General features: G+C 46.0%; 1 protein-coding gene across 2 annotated transcripts in view; it reads right to left on the bottom strand.

The window, feature by feature from the left end:
- HGSNAT (heparan-alpha-glucosaminide N-acetyltransferase) overlaps positions 1-20595 on the bottom strand; it is a 33746-nt gene extending 13151 nt beyond the window's left edge. Inside the window, exons 1-7 of one of the 2 annotated variants that reach the window (XM_070781514.1) lie at positions 20381-20595; positions 13343-13458; positions 8285-8421; positions 7942-8063; positions 5388-5457; positions 1011-1080; positions 275-372 (exon numbers count right to left, since the gene is read on the bottom strand). In XM_070781514.1, coding sequence (XP_070637615.1) covers positions 275-372; positions 1011-1080; positions 5388-5457; positions 7942-8063; positions 8285-8421; positions 13343-13458; positions 20381-20582 — 815 coding nt within the window. In that variant the 5' untranslated portion in view covers positions 20583-20595. Of the gene's footprint in view, positions 1-274; positions 373-1010; positions 1081-5387; positions 5458-7941; positions 8064-8284; positions 8422-13342; positions 13459-13730; positions 17196-20380 lie in introns of those variants that run through there. The other variant, XM_070781516.1, reaches the window with a different exon arrangement.
- Between the last annotated feature and the right edge of the window lie 1626 nt (positions 20596-22221).

Here is a 22221-nt window from a genome sequence, read left to right as displayed (position 1 = left end):
GGGTGCCCGGGGCAGCTCCTCGCAGGGGGAGTGACCCCCAGCAGCTCCCGGGCCCCCGGGAGGCGAGTCTCGGCCTCTCCCCCCGCTGCTCCGAGTGACCCATCCACCTGGCTCTCATGACACTCTCATTTTGGGAGAGGCTGCCAATGTAGCTTTACAGCAGGAGACCTTCCCCAGCCTCAAGAGCAAAGGCTGCCTGAAATACCTCCTACAGCAAGTGTGTGTGCGTGTGAACGTGCCACCGGAGGCCAGGCGCCACCAGGAGCCCACGTACCCTCGGAATGTGTCCACGCAGCGGAGGCGCAGCGGGGCCGCCGACCGACGCCAGGCCTCTGGTTGGGGGTCACTCGCCCTGCTCGGGGACCCCAGCTCCTTCCAGAAAAGGGGAGAAAAATGCAAACAGTTCATGATGTGAAAGAGTAAACCAGACTTTTCTGCTTTTAGGGCAGAAATCAGCAGAGTGAAAGCCGAGGATCACTGTGGCTGGACGATGCTTTCACTTGCTTCTGTAAAGACCCACCTAGAGATGAGGGTTTCGCACCTCTACTGAGAGGCTGGGCTGATAAACAACCACAAGGATGTCTGGGACAAGAACACCCGTGGGGATGCCCGCAAGTGGACTCGATGCATCCATAAGGGACTCATCAACATGGGACAGGACATTTCATCACCACGGCTGGCCATCACGTGTACAGAGTTAATACTCATGTCTCTCATTCTTTTGTTTTAATCCTGACACTCTCTACTTAACTGGGTCGATTGAACAGTGCCGCCTGCGGAGTGGACAGTGTCCACACCAAGCATCACCATAGAGCCCGAGCTCCAGTCTCACAAAGAAAGAGGAGGGGGCGCCCTTCACAGGGGCTGGAGGGGCCTTCTGGTGGTCAAGAACGCAGGACACTCGGCCTGGCCATGCACACGTAAGACGGTCTAGATGACTACCTGAGGGACTGTAAATTCCGAATCGAGGAAGATACCCAGAGTGCACAAGACACATTCTCATCACTCACAGAATTGATGAGGCGATCGGTTTCCCGAGAATTGATTGCTTTAGAAATCCAATTCTGAAAGTCTTCCAAACTGTCAACAGATAAAAGGCCTGGTTAATTTATTTCCTTGGGCAGAATTTTCAGAATATTATGCTGAAAGAAAATGAAAGCTCATATTCTATAAAGTCAAAGAATCAAACATTTTCCATTTTCAACGAAACAGAAGTAGAAACCAAAGTTTAGAGCAGCGGTTCTTTCAAGTGCAGGGCAGCGTGGTTGCCTCGGGGAGGAAGCAGGAGTAAAGATAGAGCCTTAAAAAACTGGAAATAGAACTGCCTTATGATCCAGCAATCCCACTGCTGGGCATACACACTGAGGAAACCAGAAGGGAAAGAGACATATGTACCCCAATGTTCATCGCAGCACTGTTTATAATAGCCAGGACATGGAAGCAACCTAGATGCCCATCAGCAGATGAATGGATAAGAAAGCTGTGGTACATATACACAATGGAGTATTACTCAGCCATTAAAAAGAACACATTTGAATCAGTTCTAATGAGATGGATGAAACCGGAGCCTATTATACAGAGTGAAGTAAGCCAGAAAGAAAAACACCAATACAGTATACTAACGCATATATATGGAATTTAGAAAGATGGTAACAATAACCCTGTGTACGAGACAGCAAAAGAGACACCGATGTATAGATCAGTCTTATGGACTCTGTGGGAGAGGGAGAGGGTGGGAAGATTTGGGAGAATAACATTGAAACATGTATAATACCATGTATGAAATGAGTCGCCAGTCCAGGTTCGATGCACGGTACTGGATGCTTGGGGCTGGTGCACTGGGATGACCCAGAGGGAGGGTAGGGGAGGGAGGAGGGTTCAGGATGGGGAACGCGGGTATACCTGTGGCAGATTCATTTCAATATTTGGCAAAACTAATACAATATTGTAAAGTTTAAAAATAAAATAAAATTAAAAAAAAAAAAGACAGAGCCTTCCTAGAACGTCATGAGGGCAAACAGCATCGCTAGTCCCCGCGGCTAGAGTTCTGGTTAAAGTTAGAACAGCAGGGGGCGCAACAACCGACCGTGCTCAAGGCAGCAACGGGACCTCAGCGTCTGCGGCCCTGGGAGGCTGAGGCACCGCGACCAGAGCGGCAGGAGCGGAGCGGGAGCAGGAGGGACCCAGAGGTGATCACACCAAGTGAAGGAAGCCAGGCAGAGAAAGACAAACGCCGCGGGGCCCCACTTCCACGTGGAACGTATCTTTGAATCAGAAACAGGCTCACAGACAGAGACCCATGGTTGCCAAGGAGGATGGAGGGCAGGGGAGGGATGCAGCGGCAGATGCAAACTGGTACACAGTATACAGAACAGAGAAACAGCAAGGACTGCTGTAGGGCACAGGGAACTACACTCAGCCTCCTGTGATAAACCATAATGGAGAAGAACATGAAAAAGAATGTCTATATATGCGTGTGTATATATAACTGAGTCACTTTGCTGTACAGCAAAGATTAACACACATTGTAAATCAATTATACTTCAATAATTTAAGTTTCAAAAATATCAATAAAGAAAACCAGCAAAAACAAGAGTGTCAAGGTGAATGGGTGACTTTCTCTATTGATATTTCTCCACCCTAAATGTAAATTAATGGAGCTAGAGGCACCCTCAGGCTATTTACAAAAATAAATCAAAATGGCTTAAGGACTTAAATATAAGACAGGCCAGCATAAAAATCTTAGAAGAAAATATATGCAAAACATTCTTTGACATTAATTGCACCCAAGCTTTCTCAGCTTACTCTCCCAACGCAATAGAAATGAAAGCAAAAATAATTACACTTACAAGCTTTTGCAGAGCAAAGCAAACCACAAACAAAGTGAAAGACAGCCTACAGACTAGGAGAACATATTTGCAAATGATGTGACTGAGAAGAGCTTGATTTCCAAAATATACAGGCAGTTCTTACAATTCAGTAACAAAGAAACAAACAATGGAGGAACAGATAAAGACGCTGTGGTACATACATACAGTGGATGCCACTCAGCCATGAAAAAACAAAAATGAATGAAATAAAGCCATTTGCAGCCACATGAAGGGACCTAGAGACGATCATACGAAGTGAGCTCAGAAAGAGAAAGCCCAACACGGTTATCACTGCTACGGGAAGTCTAAAGTAGGACACAGGGAATCTCCTGGCAGGCCAGTGATTTAGGACTCTGCTCTTTCACTGAAGGGGGCATGGGTTTGATCTTTGGTGGGTGAACTAAGATCAAGATTCTGTAAGCCAAGCACCCCCACCCCAAAAAAACCCCAGCCAGTTCAATTTTCCTATCCTTTTTGCAAATTAATTGCTCAAAACAGTATCCAAATATGATCCATGTATCCAATGCATATATTTTAAATTTCTTCTTTTTTCCCACTACAAGTCAACTCCCATTTTTTGTTTATTCAGCACTAATAATATCACTGTCACATGAAAAACTTTGAAAGAGAACCATATAATTAAGGGTAAAAAAGGAGAAGTTGAGATGCTGGAGAAGAACTCTTGAGAGTCCCTTGGACAGCAAGGAGATCAAACCAATCCATCCTAAAGGAAATCAACCCTGAATATTCATCGGAAGGACTGATGCTGAAGCTGAAGCTCCAGTACTTTGGTCACCTGATGCAAAGAACTGACTCATTTGAAAAGACCCTGATGCTGGGAAAGGTTGAAGGCAGGAGGAGAAGGGGACGACAGAGGATGAGATGGTTGGATGGCATCACGGACTCAACGGCCATGAGTTGAGCAAACTCCAGGAGATGGTGAAGGCCAGGGAAGCCGGGTGTGCTGCAGTCCATGGGGTCGCAAAGAGTCAGACACGACTGAGCACTGAGCAGCAACAACAAAGATGTTTAAAAACTAAAGTTGAAAAAGAAAAAGCACTTATTTTCTTATACATGCTTGTTCCCCCAAGTGAAAAGGAAACAGACAATATACTCTTTTCTGACTACTTTTTCAGATTCTTTTCTAGTTCACATACATCTGAACTTTCTGGGGCTTCCAGGGGCAGCTGGAAGCTGATGGGAGAGACACAAGGAACTTCTGCTTTGCCCACAGGAGCATCTGCCCACAGGCTGTGAAGGCAGAATCATGTGCGAAAGGAGTTTCAGTTCCACTACAGGGCAGAGGAAGTTCTTGTCTTTGCAGGAGCCTGATGCCAGCTAGCTACTACTTCAAACTTGATGCAACAGACACATTCACATGAAACGCAGCAAATGAGGACTTCTTGGTGGTCCAGTGGTTAAGAATCCACCTGCCGATGCAGGGGACACAGGTCCGGTCCCTGGTCCAGGAAGATCCCGCAGGCTGTGGGGCAACTAAGCCCGTGAGCCCCAACTACTGAGGCCGCACACCCTGCCAGTGCTCGGCAACAAGAGAAGCCACCGCAGTGAGAAGCCTGCGTGCCGCAACTAGAGATTAGCCCCCATTTGTCGCAACACGAGCAGCAATGAAGACCCAGCTCGCCAAAAAAAAAAAAAACCACACCAAATGAAAACACTCTCAGAAACTGGAACATTATTTGTATCTCATCAACATTCAAAGGGATGCACCTCCTCTGCGAGGACTGCGTTGCCTGAAAGGCAGTGAGGCTAACCATCTGCTCGGTGGCAGGCAGCTCTCCTGCACAGCCAGGGTTCTCCGCCATGGAAGCACATGCTTTCTAAGTTCTTTCTTCCAGATTGGATCCGGCTCACCAAGAGAATCATGTGGTGTTTCCTGAGACTCTCACCAGCTGAGCATGCAAAAATGCAATCCTATTCCTTCTAAGAGGAAAGACCTTCCTTTGGAAAGAAGCTATGCTGGGCCTGAGTCTAGTTCACTTTCTTTTTCTTCTCCAGTTCACAGATCCACTCACCAGAATGGCCGTTTACCAGCAGAGGGGAAGGAATTCCCTCTCCAAGCTGGCTGACCCTAACCAAGGAAGAGTCTACCCCGAGGTGGGAGGTCCTGGCTGCAGGAGCTGGGGCCGGAGGCACAGCCTCAGGGCTCAGAGCTGAGAGGAAGAAGAGAGTCAGGGTGTCAGCATCTCCCAAAACCATCACAGGCCACTTCCACATGCCACGAAGCAGGATGTGAGTCCTCCAGGAAACAGTGATTGCTCAAGCATTTTCTTCTACGTTTCAGCCACGTGGGAGAATTGAAGGTAAAGATCCATGCCAACTAGGTTATTATTTCCTTGAAGTCAGAGGCCATCTCTTACTCGACACTGAATCCCTAACACCTAGGATGGCGTGGTGGACACAGTAAATTTTCATTTAACCCAGGAATAATGATCAAACTACCCTTTCTGAACACATTTTTTCTATACTACTTTCCCCAGCGTGCCTGCAGCAACTTACCTCAGCAGGAATCTCAGGAAGGACACCACGATGGCGAGCACCATGCCGACAAGGAACGCGATACCCACAGCTGCAAAAATCAAAGGAAACACGTCATCACCACAAGTGTGGTCACAAGCAGCAAGGCTGTCATGTCATTGCAGTTATCTGTGAATGAAAAATGCAAACAGAATATGAAGAAGGATGTATTTATACGTACAACTGAGTCACCTTTGCTGTACAGTAGAAATTAACATTGTAAATCAACTGTACTTCAATAAATGGAAAAGTTAAAAAAAGAAAAATGCAAACAAATAAAAAATGGCAACATGAAGAGAAGGCCTATATCCCTTATGTGAAATTTCTTACTAACAATTGAGAATACGATTCATGACTAAAGTGCTAATTTTCATCCTGAGAAATAGCAAACATACTCAAAACTGTATAATAAGCCCACATACACTTTTAGCCTAGACTCTAGAATTTCAAGCACTGCCACTCTTGCTTCATCTTCATTCTCCTTTTTCTTTTGCCTGAAGTCTTTTAGGCAAATCCCTGACATCAGTTATTTCATTCCCACATCTTTGGGATGTACATATTTAACATCATGCAACCCTTGACCTGACCCCCCCACCCCGAGAGGACACAGCGTCACTTCCACAGGACTCTGTTGAAGACACACAGCCTCTCCCTGGTCACAGGAAGGCAGCAAGCAAACCCAAGGAAGAAGACAACTGGCCAGTCTTCTTCAAAAGCATCAAGGTGGTCAAAGATCAAGAAAGCCTGATTAGAAGAGACGAGACTGGTTTAGAGGAGGCGTGGGAGACCTGACCACTAAGTGCCCTGGAACCCTGGACGGGGAAAGGACACTAGAAGACAGCTGGAGAAGCCTGTGAAGTCCAAAGCTCAGCTCACAGCACTGGGTGCTCGTTAGGCGCCTGGTTTCAGAAACTATACGAGGGATCACGGTACTGTGATTATACAGTTCAGGGGCTGAGGGGAAGCTGGCCGAAGGGCATATGGGAACACTTCCTTGCAATGTTTCCATGAGTCTAAAGCTATTTCAAAATGAAAAGTTTCTTAAAAATGGACCTTTTGCTGTATAGGCACAATGTGATACAAAATTAATAACTCCCTGGCTAATACTGACTCCATATTCAAATTTTTCCAGTTGTCTTGAAGACACATTTTGTAGTCCGTGTGTTCAAATCAGGACCGAGGCGAGGCTCACACCTTGCACGTGTTATGTTTCTTAAGTCTTGTGCGTTCGTCCACAGTCACGGACTTGACTGACACGAGGTTGGCCGTCTCCTATCAGGCGTCTCATTCTCGGTCTAGATCTGCCAGGGCGCTTCCACCCGGTGTCACTGATCTTGCTCCTCTGTCCTCTGAGTGTTCTGCAGATGGGAAGTCACCTGTTCAGCCTTGGTCGAGAAGGCCCACTTTCCCGGCAGGGATGCTCCGCAGGTGCGGCGTCTTCACCAACGTGTCCCATCAGTAGCAACTCCTGCTGCCCACCGTACACCTGATACCCACGTTCAGGGGGTGGAGGCCTGACCCTCCCGTGTAGCACCTGATGCCCACATTCAGGGGGTGGAGGCCTGACCCCTCCCGTGTAAAGTCCCCCTTTCATCGCATGGTTCCATCCCCTCACAGTTTTTGCCTAAACAGATGATTTCATTGGGTGTTGCAAAATATTCTGCCACACTATTAGCTGGATTCTTCTGTAAAGAATTTACCCTCTTCACCTAGACTACTCCGTTATCCTAAAATACAGTCAAAAACAGGAAAGGCAGAACAGATGATCCTGCTTTTCCACTATTTTAATTGCAACAGTTAACACCACGTGTCCCTGTCACTCCCAAAGGCAACCAAAATATTGTTTCTGTTTGGGGATGGGGGCTTTGTGCTTTTTAGCTTCATAGTGAACTCATTGGTTTTTGTTATGTTCAGGGTGTTTCCATCAATTACTTCATTATTCTTTTAATGACTGAATCTTCCCACATTGGCCCTTTCACGTTGCCTCTTACTAATGTTCTTCTGACACAACCAACCAGTCTTCAACAGCATCACTGCGAACAGTACTTACTGTCTGGAACAGCCCCAGGGACTTCTGATACTATCTACTGGGGACCCGGAATGACTCATTTCCTCCAGAGGAGTTATTAGAGACTGAACAACTCCTTCAGAACCCAAGAGGATGTCTGAACTGTCAAAGACACATACAGAAAACACTGTATTCTAAATCCTAAAACAAGGAAAGATACTTGACAGTCAACTGCCAGATTGCTAGCCAATTTCTAGTTTCTTTCCACTGCATTAACTTTTTTTGGCTTATTTATGCTTCAAAATTAAACCAACTATGAGAATATGTGGATATATCAAATATTTTTATGTATCACGTAATTTTCTTAGTATATACCAATGGCACAATAAATACACTATAAACATGCCATAATGAGACAGACAACCTGTAATCCAGGGTTTGAATTACACAACATGTTGCAAACAGTACTCAAAAACTGAAATGGTTGAAAATGCAAACTCTCGAAATCAAGCAAGAGCATGTACGTACGAAGGTTACTGTCGACTGGCTCCTTGTTGACGACCAGGTCACACGCAATTTCACTGACTCCGTCACGGACATGCTTTACCAAGAGAGAATAGTTTCCAAATTCTCCAAATTTGTACTCCAGCCTACAGAGATTAGGTAAAATGAAGAAACACCATTAGGTTAGGAAATAGGAGTTGGATACTGGTGATGCTGTCCAGACAGAGTGAGCGGCGTCTCTGGATGGAGACCAGGGAAGACACAGAAAGATGTTCTGAAAGAAGGAAGAGCTAGAAGCCAAACAGGAAAAAAAAAATAGCAGAGAGAACTGCGGATTTCAGTAGGTCACATCGAAGCGGGTACGAACCTACAGACTTCCTTGTCCTCTGCGGTGTTGTTCAGCTGCAGGATGGACCCGTGCTGGGTGCTCACGGCCACGGCTGCAATGCCCGGCCGCCCGGCCTTCCTGCTCTGCGAGACGGTGGCCAGAACCTGGAGCAGACACTAGAGATCCAAGCACAGGCCAGGGTTAGGGATCTGGCAGTCTTCGGTAGTCGGATATCCAACTGAAGGGCCTGAGAAAACATCTTCATGCTTGTAAATAATTTTTAAATTTCAATAATTTAGGTAAAATTTGTCTATGTAAGTAGGTGTTGCTACAGAACTACACAAACCTTTATTCACAGGTCAATTCTTCACGTTATTAACAAACAGAGCATCCATTAAATATTGCCTTTTATGGTTTTGCCTAATATTGTTTAACAAATAAACTTATGATTCTAGCCAACTTGCATATTTATCAAGGTTGCATTAATTGATACATCATGTTCCATCACATACTATAGTCAGGAATATTTAGGCTGCTTTCAAAGCTTTTCTTTATCATTTTGTATATAACATATAAATTATAGTTTTGAAAGATCTAATTTAATGATATGACATATAAGTATACCTATAATTTATAAAAATTATATTGTTTTTAAAGATCTACACATGATGTTCTTATTCCTTTAAATTCTTTCCCTGGGATAAATTTCCAAAAATGAGATTATTGGCTTAAAAAAAAAATCATTTTAATGGTTCTTGTTACACGTGGCCAAACAACATTCACATAAAATAAAAAACTAAAACAGATTTATTTCTCAGAGCCTGACCAGGACGTCACATCCTTCTTCCTTTAGTTCAGGCACTGCTGCTGCTGCTGCTGCTAAGTCGCTTCAGTCGTGTCCGACTCTGTGTGACCCCATAGACGGCAGCCCACGAGGCTCCCCCGTCCCTGGGATTCTCCAGGCAAGAACACTGGAGTGGGTTGCCATTTCCTTCTCCAATGCATGAAAGTGAAAAGTGAAGTCGCTCAGTCGTGTCCGACTCTTAGCCCACCAGGCTCCTCTGTCCATGGGATTTTCCAGGCAAGAGTACTGGAGTGGGCTGCCATTTCCTTCTCCAGGGGATCTTCTCAACCCAGAGATTGAATCCGCATCTCCTGCATGGTCAAGCAGATTCTTTACTGCTGAGACCCACGGAAGCCTCTATCAGTACATTAAATAATTCAATTTTCTTTGACTCTTTTATGTTCCCTATGGTGTGAACCACGTTAGACACCTAGTTCCCTCAAACATAATCTTAGAAATCTCTCCTCACGTACTGCAACATTAAGCTTCTAACTCTCTCAAACACTTCCCCACTCGCGCTTTCATGCTGCTACATTCTGTTGTCTATAAAGCTCTATACACTCACACTACTCTGGTGTGTTATTTCTTCTGTTGCTTCATGAGCATAAAGATGTATTCTGCGTTTTTTCTTTAATTTGTAGGTTTTTTTACTTGAATCTACTTGGGGTATTTGATAGATGGTATCAGATAACTCCAGATGCCTTTCCCATGGTTTGCGCTGTAGTATGTCAAACTGATACGTAAGTTAACAGTCTACCTGTCACACTCAGTTTGGCCCACTTGTCCTCGTTTCTCTCTCTCTGGCTGCACTCACCACTGTGCTCTGCGAGGCACCTCATCGGGCAGAGCAAGGCTCTGGACCATCTGTTCACTTTCGGGCCATCCTCTGATTCACTTGCCCACTTAAACTCTTTCATATAATTTGGAATTCTTTTTATGGAGCTTCTATAAAGTATCCATTGATGTATTAACAGCAACTGTGTTGACTGTATAAACTAATTTGGGAAGTTCTGCCATTTTTCCTATGTTTAATCATCACATCACTGTGCGATGGCTATCTCCCCATTTAGACTATAATCTTTCCATTAAAATTTGATTGTTGTCCATATATATGACTTCTTATAGATCCCTCAAGGATGACAATATAAGTCATCCTAAATCTCTCAGTATGCTAACTTATTCTACCTGATACAAGTTTAAGGGTTAGGGTTAGGGTGAAACACTGACCTGCATTTCTTCTCATTTCTTTGATAGGTTTTAAGATTAAAGCCCTGCAGAATGAATCAGGTATCAAGCCATTATTTTTTTAATAGTTGTTATGTTTAGGGTGGGTTTATATAGATTTATAGGTGGGCTTCCCCGGTGGCTCAGAGGTTAAAGCATCTACCTGGAATGCGGGAGACCCTGGGTTCGATCCCTGGGTCGGGAAGATCCCCTGGAGAAGGCAATGGCACCCCACTCCAGTACTCTTGCCTGGAGAATCCCATGGAGGGAGGAGCCTGGTAGGCTGCAGTCCATGGGGTCTCGAAGAGTTGGACACGATCGAGCAACTAGCACTTTCTCTTTCACTTATATAGATTTAGAATTATTATTTGAAAATGAAGGAAAAAATGATCTATTTTTATGTGGAGAAATTTCCTATAATTTTCCAGATTTCTTAATCAGTTGCTGATCTGTTTATGTCCTCAATTTCTTTTTTTTTTTTGGCCACACCGCACAGCATGTGGAATGTCCCAGACCAGGGACTGAACCCAAGCCCCCTGCATTGGAAGCAGGCAGTCTTTACCATTGGATCACCAGGGAAATCGCATGTCCTCAGCTTCTTGGATTAATCTTCATATTACATTTTTTAAAGGAACTGAATTTTTTTTACTTTAAATTGATCAGTTTTCACTGTTCATTGAACCATAATTATTTTAATCTCTGTTGACATATAAATTCTAATTTTATTAATTTCCATTGCTCTTTAAATATATCAGTAATTTATCAATTGTGTGATTTTTAAAACAAATTTTTATTGGAGTTGATTTACACTGTTGTGTTAGTTTCTGCTGTACTACAAAGTGAATCAGTTATATATGTATATATATCCTCTCTTTTTTTTTTAAAGACTCTTTTCCCATCTAGACCATTACAGAGTATGTGTGACTTTTATTTTTTTAAAAATCACTTGGCTCATTCTTATTCCCATTTTTTTCTCACTTTGCAGTTTCCATAGTTACTGTTTTTATTGCTTCCTTTTTTTGTTGTTTGGATGATGACACTGATTTCCAAAACCCTGAGATCCTTACTCACTAGCTTTGCATTTCCCCTCTTCTTCCTGATAAACATACAGCAGAATATGGAAAGCGGACAGACTCTGAAGCTAGAACAAGGGGTGTGGACCCCAGCATTGCCACGTGACTGCTGGGGCACCCAGGGGAAAGTCCCCTTCCTGCCCTTAATCTCAGCATCACTGCCTGTAGCATCCTGAATTGCGTGAGGATTACATGAGCTGTAACACGCATAACAAAGAGCAGGCCCTCATTAAACAGAAGCTGCAACTTATATTAACTGTATTAACATCATCTTTATTGTTTGAAACATTTAGAAACAAATTTTCATAAGAATTGCTTTGGCCAGGTCAAAGATTTTCCATGAAATATTTACCTTTGTATTCTCTCTTCCATTATATTTTTGTTGTGTAGAGAGATGAAATTGCAGAAAGTATCATTTCTGCCTGTTGTGTTTATTTAGTCTCTTTTGACAAGACATGATTGATCTTTTGTTAAATACATAAACTTTCTTGTATGATAAACCTTTTCTTGGTCTTGACCTACCTTCTTATTATCACAAATGTTCTGTTTCATGCCACTTTACAGAAGGTGTCACATACTGCTCCATTACCTTCCAGCTGATGCCCATACTGCGGACTTTTAAAAATTTGCCTTTTTTAAAAAAGCTATTTACATTAAACAGGGGATTTCCTGGTGGCTCAGAGGTAAAGAATCCACTTGCAATGAAGGAGATGTGGGTTCGATCCCTGGGTTGGGAAGATCCACAAGAGAAGGAAATGGCAACCCACTCTAGTATTTTTGCCTGTGAAATCTCATGGACAGAGGAGGCTGGCGGGCTATAGTCCATAGGGTGTCAAAGAGTCAGACACGACTCAGCAACTAAACAACAACACTAAAGAGATCACTATCCAGGAAAATTCCTCCTCTGAAGGTGGTACACTGAAGCTCTCAATTTGGAAGTAGGCTATTTCATTTTACATGGAAGAATAGCCTTGTCCCGAAAAAGCAATAAGGTTTAGCACAGGAGTAACACCTTCATATAAAATCCTTTATCATCAGAAGGGCCTCAGCATGGGCCTCCCTCACCACCCCTCAGTGGAGAAACCCCGAATCTCATCCCTTCCTTCTCTGGTCCAGCAAGAGGGTTATGCAGTAGGTAGAGAAGTCAAATAAAACACCATTAGTTCAGGCTTCATAAAGGGTCAAACTGAACCAACTGCAAAGGGAACTATGCACACCCTGCTGAGACTCCAGTCCTAGCGCATCTTTCCTCAACAACTTGAAAACCTGTCACACCCTAGGCCCCTGGAGAGTACTTCTAAGGGCACAGGCTCTAAGAGGTGGCAGAAATGGGCAAGCGGCCCAGACCTGGCTTATGCTCTTACTGTGGCATGAAAGAGCACTTGCCACATTAAACCAAAACCCCAAAAAACAGATCTATCGATTTGCTTATCTCACTGGTCTGAAAAAGATGGGCACGGAAAAGAGAAGGTGAACAGATGTGGCCCACTGCCAGGCATTCTCTATGATGGCATTCCTTCTGAATCTTTATCTAGCCTTCCTCACCTGTAAAGCTAACATGTGGGGACTTCCCTGGTGGCTCGGTGGTAAAGGATCCGCCTGCCAATGCAGGGGACATGGGTTTGATCTCTGGTCTGGAAAAATCCCACGTGTCATGGAGCAATTAATCCTGTGCACCGACCCTGTGCTCTAGAGCCTGGGAGCTGCAACTACCGAGCCCGTGGATGGAGAGCCTGTGCTCTGAAACAAGAGAAGTCACTGCAACGAGAAGCCTGAGCACCGCAACCAGAGAAAGCCCGTCCAAAGCAATGAAAACCCAGCAAAGGCATAAGCAGATAAATAAAATTATAAAAAAAAACCCAACAAACTAACATGTTTGTTGGCTTCATGACAGCACAAAGGTCACGAGACTAGCCTCAGAAGAAACATAACTGTGAGCACACATGTGGCACCTACATGGTAACAGCGATCGAAATTCCAGTAGACGGTCAGGTTTGTCCCAGGCAGTTCATTATGGATGACCAGCAAAGCCTGGTCCATCTTCAGCTCCACGGGCTTCTTTTTGTCTAAGTCTGATAAGAAATAGAAAAAAAGAAAAACGAGGCACTTGAAAGCTGTGTCAGAAAGCGGCACTGGAGTGAACAGCGGCTTCCCAGGAACGCTTCTCAAATGCCGGGGCTTCTTGTCCCTCATGCCCTGTCCGCACAGACACACATGCACCCAGTCCCCTCCCCTTCCACACGTGTGCCTCTACTACAAACGCGGGTTCAATTAACGCCAACCACACCTTACAGTCGACAACTGCTAAGGTGTGAGGGGCACCGGTTTGGTAGTTTCCACGCACCTTCTCTATGATACTGACAACCTCGAGAGCTGGGAATTTCCTCCACCCTACAGATGAAGAAATTACAGCTCACAAGGATTGCATCACGACCCATAGCCAGAGTTTTTCCGTGAAATCACTGGAACTCCATATGTGTGACTCCCAAGCCCCAGCTTTCCTGGTCCACAACACTCGGCTCTGAGCCGGGACGGGCAGCTCGTGAGACCTGCAGGACCCGTCAGCATCCCTTGGGGATCTGCACATCCTTAACAGTCTGAGGAGCTCTGCCTGAGGTCACTTCGGTCTGGGGTTCAGGATCAACTGGTTCCCATGGCAGATGTGAGGCGGAGAAGGAGAGAGCTTAAGTCTGAAGGACAGAAGAGCTCCCTGGCTTAGAGCTCATCACTTCACCAGATGCTCTTTGGGTTCCATGAGGGTGATGCACACTCTCCACCTCACTCTGCCCATTTGCTAGGAAAACAAGGTCACCTGTTATTGGCACGTATTATCTGTGAGACGGAAGAGAAATTACCCTCTAGCTTCCAGGCAAAAGGAAAAAAGGGATGGGATTTCCCTGGTGGTCCAATGGCTGATTCCACACCCCCAGTGGAGGGGGCCTGGGTCCGATCCCTGGTTAGGGAACAAGATCCCATATGCCGCCACTAAGAGTTCATATGTCATGGCTAAAGATCCTGCATGCTGCAACTAAGACCCAGCAAAGCCAAAAAAATAAATGAAAATATTAAAAAAGAAAAAACTTTAATTAAACTTTTATATTGGCATATAGTTGATTTGCAATGTTGTGCTAGTATACAGCAAACAGGTATATAGAAAAATGATTTCATTATACATACATCCATTCTTTTTCAGATTCTTTTCCCATACAGGTTATTATAGAAAAACGAGTAGAGTTCCCTGTGCTATACAGGACTTTGTTAACTATTATATCTATATCTCTATCTATGTATAGTTTGCAATGTTAATCCCAAACTCCTAATTTATAACCCCCCAACCTTTCCCCTTTGGTAACTGTAAGTTTGTTTCTGAAGTTTGTCTGTTTCTGTTTTGTAAATAAGTTCATTTGTATCATTCTTTTATTTTCGATTCCACATATAGTGACATCATATGATATTTATCTTTCTCTGACTTCTTTCACTTAAGAGGATAATATCCAGTTGCAGCTATGTTGCTGCAAATGACATTATTTCATTCTTCTTTATGGCTGAGTAATATTCCATTGTATACATGTACCATATCTTCTTTATCCATTCCTCTCTTGATGGAAATTTAGATTGTTTCCATGTCTTGGCTATTGTGAACAGTGCTGCAATAAACATTGGGGTGCATGCATCTTTTTGAATTATGGTTTTCTCTGGGTACCAGTCCATTCTAAAGGAGATTGGTCCTGGGTGTTCTTTGGAAGGAATGATGCTAAAGCTGAAACTCCAGTACTTTGGCCACCTCATGTGAAGAGTTGACTCATTGGAAAAGACCTTGATGCTGGGAGGGATTGGGGGCAGGAGGAGAAGGGGACGACAGAGGATGAGATGGCTGGATGGCATCACTGACTCGATGGACATGAGTCTGAGTGAACTCCGGGAGCTGGTGATGGACAGGGAGGCCTGGTGTGCTGCGATTCATGGAGTCGCAAAGAGTCGGACACGACTGAGTGACTGAACTGAACTGAACTGGGTATATGCAAAGGAGTGGGGTTGCTGGGTCGTATTTTTAGTTTTTTAATGAACCTGCATACTGTTCTCCCCAGTGGCTGCACCAACTTCCATTTCTACCAACTGTGTGGGAGGGTTAAGGGAACCTATTTGATAACACAACTAGAAAGGAAATAATCTAACCTCTCTTATTTTTGTAATGTGAACACTTAATTCAGGACTATGCACTATCTCATCTGGTTAATTTGGAAAATTCTTCACTACAGCCAACATAAATCTCTCATTTTTTAGAGTTTACTCAAATTTACCCTTATTTAGCTCCCTGTGAAGACAAAATACACAGTACGTATCTTTTAATAATCTACTGAAGCTTTTTCCTCCCCCAGGCTAAATAAAGCTTTACCAGTAGCTTTGTCTGTTCTTTGGCGGCCCTCTCAAAAGCAGCCAGTGGGAGCGGTGTTTGGGACCAGGAGTACAACGTGGTGGGTTACGCGTGTGGACTCCAAGACGAGCCAATTTGAATTTGAACTCCACCACCCTCAGCATCCTCATCAATAAATTAGGGGTTACAGCAGTATGTGCTTCAGAGGATTGTTGGAGGGGCTAAAATCGATAACATGCATAAGTATTTGGCATAGGTGCTCGACAAATGATTATAATGGTCTGGACCACATCCAACCAACGCAGGGGACAACGATGTGGTTAAACGTTTTTTATTTTAAAACTGTTTCTTCTTTTTTGTTTAACCTTATTTACATTTCACTCCCCATTTCTTCCCGTTATAAGAAATGAGGCTGGGGACTTCCCTGGCAGTCCGGTGGTTAAGACTGCACTGTCCAAGGCAGCAGGTATGGGTTTGATCCCTGGTTGAGAGGGTAAGATCCCACATGCCTCGTGGCCAAAAAACCAAGACATAACACAGAAGCAGTGTTGTAAAAAATTCAATAAAGACTTCAAAAACAGTCCACATTAAAAAAAAAATCTTAAAAGAAATGATGCTATATCCTACACAAAAATGGTACTATAGACATCTGAAAATCAACATTGTCTTTTGACATAGTTCCTTCAGAATGAACTTCCAGGAGTGAAATTCTTAACCAAAAATAGCCTTTCTAATAGTTTTTGATACATTTAGCCAAAGTTCTCCCTCAGTTGAGCTGTGACAATTTATAAAGGCAGGTGTGATGTTTACCAGCTCCCCAGTGACTCAAGCAACGACATGCCTGATGAGGGGGCGGAGACCTGCAGAGACCCACCAGTCTGACCGGTACCCAACCTCTGTGCTTCCAGTCTCCTGACACTTAGCAAAACTGTTCCCTAGCAGCTTAATTTTTTCCCCTTGCTATTTAACCTGATGTATAGAAAATGTAATTTCTGTATTATTCTGCTTTGAATGAACAATTAGCAAGTTTGAACATGTCTCCAAATGTTGACCATCACTGTTTTCCGCTCCTGTAGATAGTTGGAATGTTTACTTAACCACTTGGCCCCTGTGATAGTAAATCCTTTGTCATATTTGTCATGTTTTCAACTATTACCCTTCATTTCCTTTATTCAGGTTTGAGAGCTCCCATTTGCAAATTTGCAGTCACTAGCTGTTGACAATTTCCTTCGTAATTGTTCTATATAGCATCATCCCTTTAGAGTTGTAATGACTGCTGTTTTTACTCATATTTCTATGAGTCTCCAGTGGTAGGTAGAAGACGGTTCTTGTTTCATGCTTAATTTTTCCATGTGAATTTCAGACTTTAAAAGCTCTTAATTATAATCAACATTATTTATTTTATAAAAGGTTGTATGGAAGGTTAATGCTAACTGAACATCAGAATTACTTGAGAAGCTTAAAAAAAAAAAAAAAACACCCCAACGCCCTGGCCCCAACCAAGACCAATTAAATCAGAATCTCTGCCCAACCAGTTCAGTTCAGTCGCTCAGTCGTGTCCGACTCTTTGCAACCCCATGAACCACAGCATGCCAGGCCTCCTTGCCTAACCAGTATGATTTAATTGTTGTATTTTTAAAATTGAAAGATAGCTGACTTACAATGGATTAGTTTCAGGTGTATCACAAAGTGATTCGAAATTTTTATAGACTATATTCCACTTAAACTTACTATAAAATACTTGCTGTATTCCTCATGCTATACAATATATCCCTGTGGCTTGTTTATTTTAGGCACAGCAGTTTGGTCTCTTAACTGCCCACCCCCATCTCTACCTTTGCCCCTCCCCTTCCCTCTCCTCACTGGCAACCACTGGTTTGTTTTCCGTATCTGTGAGTCTATTCCGTTTTGTTACATTCAATCATTTTTAGATTTCACGTATAAGTTACACAGTATTTGCCTTTCTCTAACTTTTTTCACTAAGCATAACACCCTCTAGGTCCATCCACGTTGTTGCAAATGGCAAAATTTTCATTCTTTTTTATGACTGAGTAGTATTCCATTGTGGAGAAGGCAATGGCAACCCACTCCAGTACTCTTGTCTGGAGAATCCCATGGACGCAGGAGCCTGGTAGGGTGCAGTCCGTGGGGTCGCTAAGAGTTGGACACGGCTGAGCGACTTCACTTTCACTTTTCACTTTCATGCATTGGAGAAGGAAATGGCAACCCACTCCAGTGTTCTTGCCTGGAGAATCCCGGGGACGGGGGAGCCTGGTGGGCTGCTGTCTATGGGGTCGCACAGAGTCGGACACGAGTGAAGCGACTTAGCAGCAGTAGCAGCAGCAGTGTTCCACTGTATGTGTGTGGGTGGGTGTGTATACACACACATATATATATACACACACACCACATCTTCTTCACTCATTCATCTGCTGATGGACACTTACCTTGCTTCCATATCTTGGCTACTGTAAATAATTCTGCTATAAACACTGGGGTGCATGTATCTTTTTGAATTAATGTTTTCATTTTCTTCAGTTATATACCCAGGAGTAGAAAGGCTGGATCAATGTTTAATCTTTTGAGGAAGCTCCATACTGTTTTCCATCATGGCTGTACCAATTTACATTCCCACCAACATTGCGCGGGGTTCCCTCATCTCCACAACCTCATCAACACTTTCTATCCTCCTCACAACAACAGCAGCAAAAACAGCTCGCAAGGAATGCTAATGTGCAGCCAAGGTTGAAGACAACAGCTGAAGACGCTGTGAGCGCAAGGCCAGGGGATTCTGATACCTTTGTACCTTTTCTGCATTATTCAAACATTTTTTAAAAAAGCAATGAGTTTGTGGGATTAGCAGATACAGACTATTATATACAGAATGGATAAAGCAACAAGGCCTACTGTACAATACAGGGAATCATATTCAGTATCCTGCGATAAATCATAAAGGAAAAGAATATGAAAAAAGAACGTATATATACATATAACTGAATCACTTTGCTGTACAGCAGAAATTAGCACACTGTAAATCAACTATATTTCAATAAAATAATTTTTAAAATAAGTCTGCATCTGAATCACAAACACACACAAAGGACAAAATTCCTAAGCTATCCAATATGACACCAAAATTGAAACCGATGCTCAGTTTCTAGAAAAAGCTGCCAACTTCCAAACAGCTGACCTTAGAAATCCCAGGGCAGCCTCAAGGAGTTTGACACACAAGAAAGGAGTTTGACACACAAGAACAATTCCCTCCTCCTCTTCCTGTCCACACAGTAAGGCAAACAAATTGCCTTTCAATAGTGATCATATATCGGGCTTTTACCGAATTTCCAAATACTTAATTTCTGGTTCTCCCTCTCAGCGCATACGTGTCTGTGCTGAGCATATTTTAAAAGACTTATTCTACTATTTTTTTCCTTTTCAAACAAGTCCTCAATTCATATGAAGGTGGAGTTCTTTATTCCTATGGTAGGAATCTGCCCACCCAAACCTGGGCTCCAGGTGGCACTGGAAGCCTGGCAGCACGGCTCTGTGAAGGTGCTGCGGCGAGGGCCATTTAGAAACCACCGGTTCCCTGCGATAATGATCATTATCAACGGATGCTGAAGTACAACCAGTAGAGCGCTGTGCGGAATCTGCCCTCACAAATTGGGACCGGGCAGATTACATAACGCGCGAGGTGGGCTCCTCAGTTACAACGTAGAGGGGGAGTGGACGAGACGGAGGCGGGGCGGGGAGACCGTTTACCAAACGCAATCCGCTAAGTCGCTACTTCAAAATCCATGCTGTCTCCGCCCTGCAGCATCTTGACTGGGGAGGGGGTGGAAGGCTGAACCACACCCGCCGGCCTCAACCCCCTGTGTTCGGATACAGAGGGGCTGGGAGCGGCGGGGAGAGGCAGGTGACCCCCGATCTCTCCAGCCCCGACCAGCACCCCCTTGGAAGGGGCCTGGACTGAGATCCTCGAGGGCCCCGAGTCTTCGTCCATGGGGTCCGGGGGAACGCTCTGGAATTTGCCTCCCCCTCCCCTTTCCCTGGCGAGCTCGGAGACCCGGACAGCCGGGGAAACGCCCGCGGGAGCAAGAGTCAGTTGCCCGGTCCTCTCGGCCGGACAGCAGCACCGCCCGCCACTCGACCGGTCTCGGGCCGCAGACCCGGCCCGAAATCCCCTGCAGACCGTGGCGGCTGCGCCCGGCCCGTCACCATGGAAACGGAACCGCCCAGCGGGCCAGGGAGGCTCCTCGGTGTCCGACCGCTGCGCTGCCGCTGCGCCCCCGGCCGCGGTGACCCAGCCCCGTGGCCCCGGCCTGAGTCCGCCGTGCTCAGGGCTGCGGCTCCGGCCGATGTCCCGCAGCCCCTCCATGCGGCAGACGGATGGGCGCGCCGGCCCCCCGGCGGAAGGCTCTCCATGAAGCCCTGGGAACCCCACTTCCCCGCCTGCGTCCTCCCGCTGAGCGGCGGGCGCCCGCGGGATACGGGCGGCCTCTGCGCGCGAGCCCCGGCCCCGCAACGGGCGGCGCGGCGGAAACGACGCGCGAGTTCCGGGCGCCGCGCCTCCCGGGCGGGCTCCGCGCCGCTCCGCGGGCCAGGTCAGAGGGCGCACTCACCTGGCGTCGACGAGCCGCCGGGGGCCAGCAGCGCGGCGCTCAGCACCGACGCGGCCAGCAGCAGCGCAGCCAGCGCTCGGCCCGCGCTGCCCGCGCCGCCCATGCTGCCCGCCGCGCCCGCGCCGCCGCCGCCACCGCCGCCACCGCCGCCGCGCTCCCGGGGCTCGCGCCGCCCCACCGCGCGCGGCCGCGCGCCCGTCATCGCCCGGCTGCGGGCCGAGTCGCCGCGCGTGTCACTGCAGGGGTGGGGCGAGGGCGGAGCGGGGGCGGAGCGAGGGCGGCGGGGCGGGGCGAGGCCTGGGGGCGGGGCGAGGCCGGGGCTGTGGGCCGAGTCGCCGCGGGGTCGGGGCGAGTGCGGAGGGGCGTTACCGGGGAGGAGCGAGGGCGGGGTCAGTGCGGGATGTGGGCCGGGCGTGGGCCGGACCTGCCTTCCGGGGGATGGGGACGCTCTCAGAGTCCAGAGCGCTCCACCTGTGCAGGGCTTTTTGTCCGGAGATCGAAGGAGAGACGCATCCGGAAGAGAGGGCACTGCAGGCCCCGAGCCGGTGCTCCGCGGTCCCTCCCCACACTCTGAACCACATTCTGAATTCTTCGCCCTGCAAAACGGGCGTTAGTGTTCTCTGTCCACTGTTCCGAGTCCCAGCCCCCGTTTGCCTCCAAATCCCCGTTTGGAGGCGTTTGCTCCAGAGGCAGAGTTGCGACCTAAATGCCACCGCGTGCTGCCCCCCACTTGCAAAGGCTGGTTCCAGTCCATCATGCGCGCAGGCATGATGACCCCGTGGTTACACTCAGCTATGCGCTGGGATAAACTACCATAACTGTCATATGTAGGAGGGGCAGGTCCGGTCATGCTTGAGGCGGAGTGGCTTGAAATTGCAAAAACCTGCCAGCGATCTAATGTCCACGGAAGAAAATTGATAAATTGTGGTGTAATGTATGTATGCTGCTGCTACTGCTGCTAAGTCACTTCAGTTGTGTCCGACTCTGTGCGACCCATAGACGACAGTGTATGTATACAGCAGTGGAAATGATCTAGAACTACCTGTATCCACACGGATAAACCTCAAAAGTAAGTCTGAGGGGAAAATGCAAGCTGCAGAAGTATCTCTTTAATAACACATAAAGTGTAAAGCCAAGCAAAATAATGTGTGTTGTTTAAGCTTATGTGCATGCCTAATAAAAGTATGAAGATACATATGGTAAGCTAATTGCTGAATTTAAGCTGAAGTTGGGAACAGGGAGGGGCACAGTGTTGGGGGCCAGCTTCACAGAGGGCTTCAGCCAGCAGAGTTATTGCTTAGGTACAGCGATAGGCTTATGAGTTCTCTGTTATTATTTTTTATACTTTTCTGTATATTGAATGACTTGATAATTTTGTAAAGCTACAGTACAGTGTGACGAGTGCTATGTTCATAGGACGAAATGCTTAGGCAGCATTTGATGGAGGCACCTAAGCTAGTCTGGGAAGGCTACCGGGAGAACTGACATTTAAACGGAGTCCTGAGGGATGTGAGCCATAGGAAGAGAGGAGGGCAATCCTAACAGCAGGTACAAAGGCTCCGAGAAAGCATGGCTCAGTGCAGGAACTGGAAGAGACTCAGTGTGATAGAAACAGAATTCTGTCGGGGGGAAGGAGGAGACAGGAGGTAAGCCTGACGATAGAGTTGAGTTTAGGGCTTCTTAAGGACAATACCAAGCTGTTTTAGGGTGGAGAATAACTTTCAGGAAGGTCATGGTCACGAACCATCTCATGAAGGTCAATCACATGGCTTTTCTCTGAGAAAACAAGCCTCTATGCTGCAAGGTCAGGAAGTTGAGTGATACTTTTTTTCCTCCCTGCC

The sequence above is a fragment of the Bos indicus genome, chromosome 27 (genome assembly GCF_029378745.1).
Source record: "Bos indicus isolate NIAB-ARS_2022 breed Sahiwal x Tharparkar chromosome 27, NIAB-ARS_B.indTharparkar_mat_pri_1.0, whole genome shotgun sequence".
Lineage (NCBI taxonomy): Eukaryota > Metazoa > Chordata > Mammalia > Artiodactyla > Bovidae > Bos > Bos indicus.
This window is presented reverse-complemented; position numbering and strand designations above follow the sequence as displayed.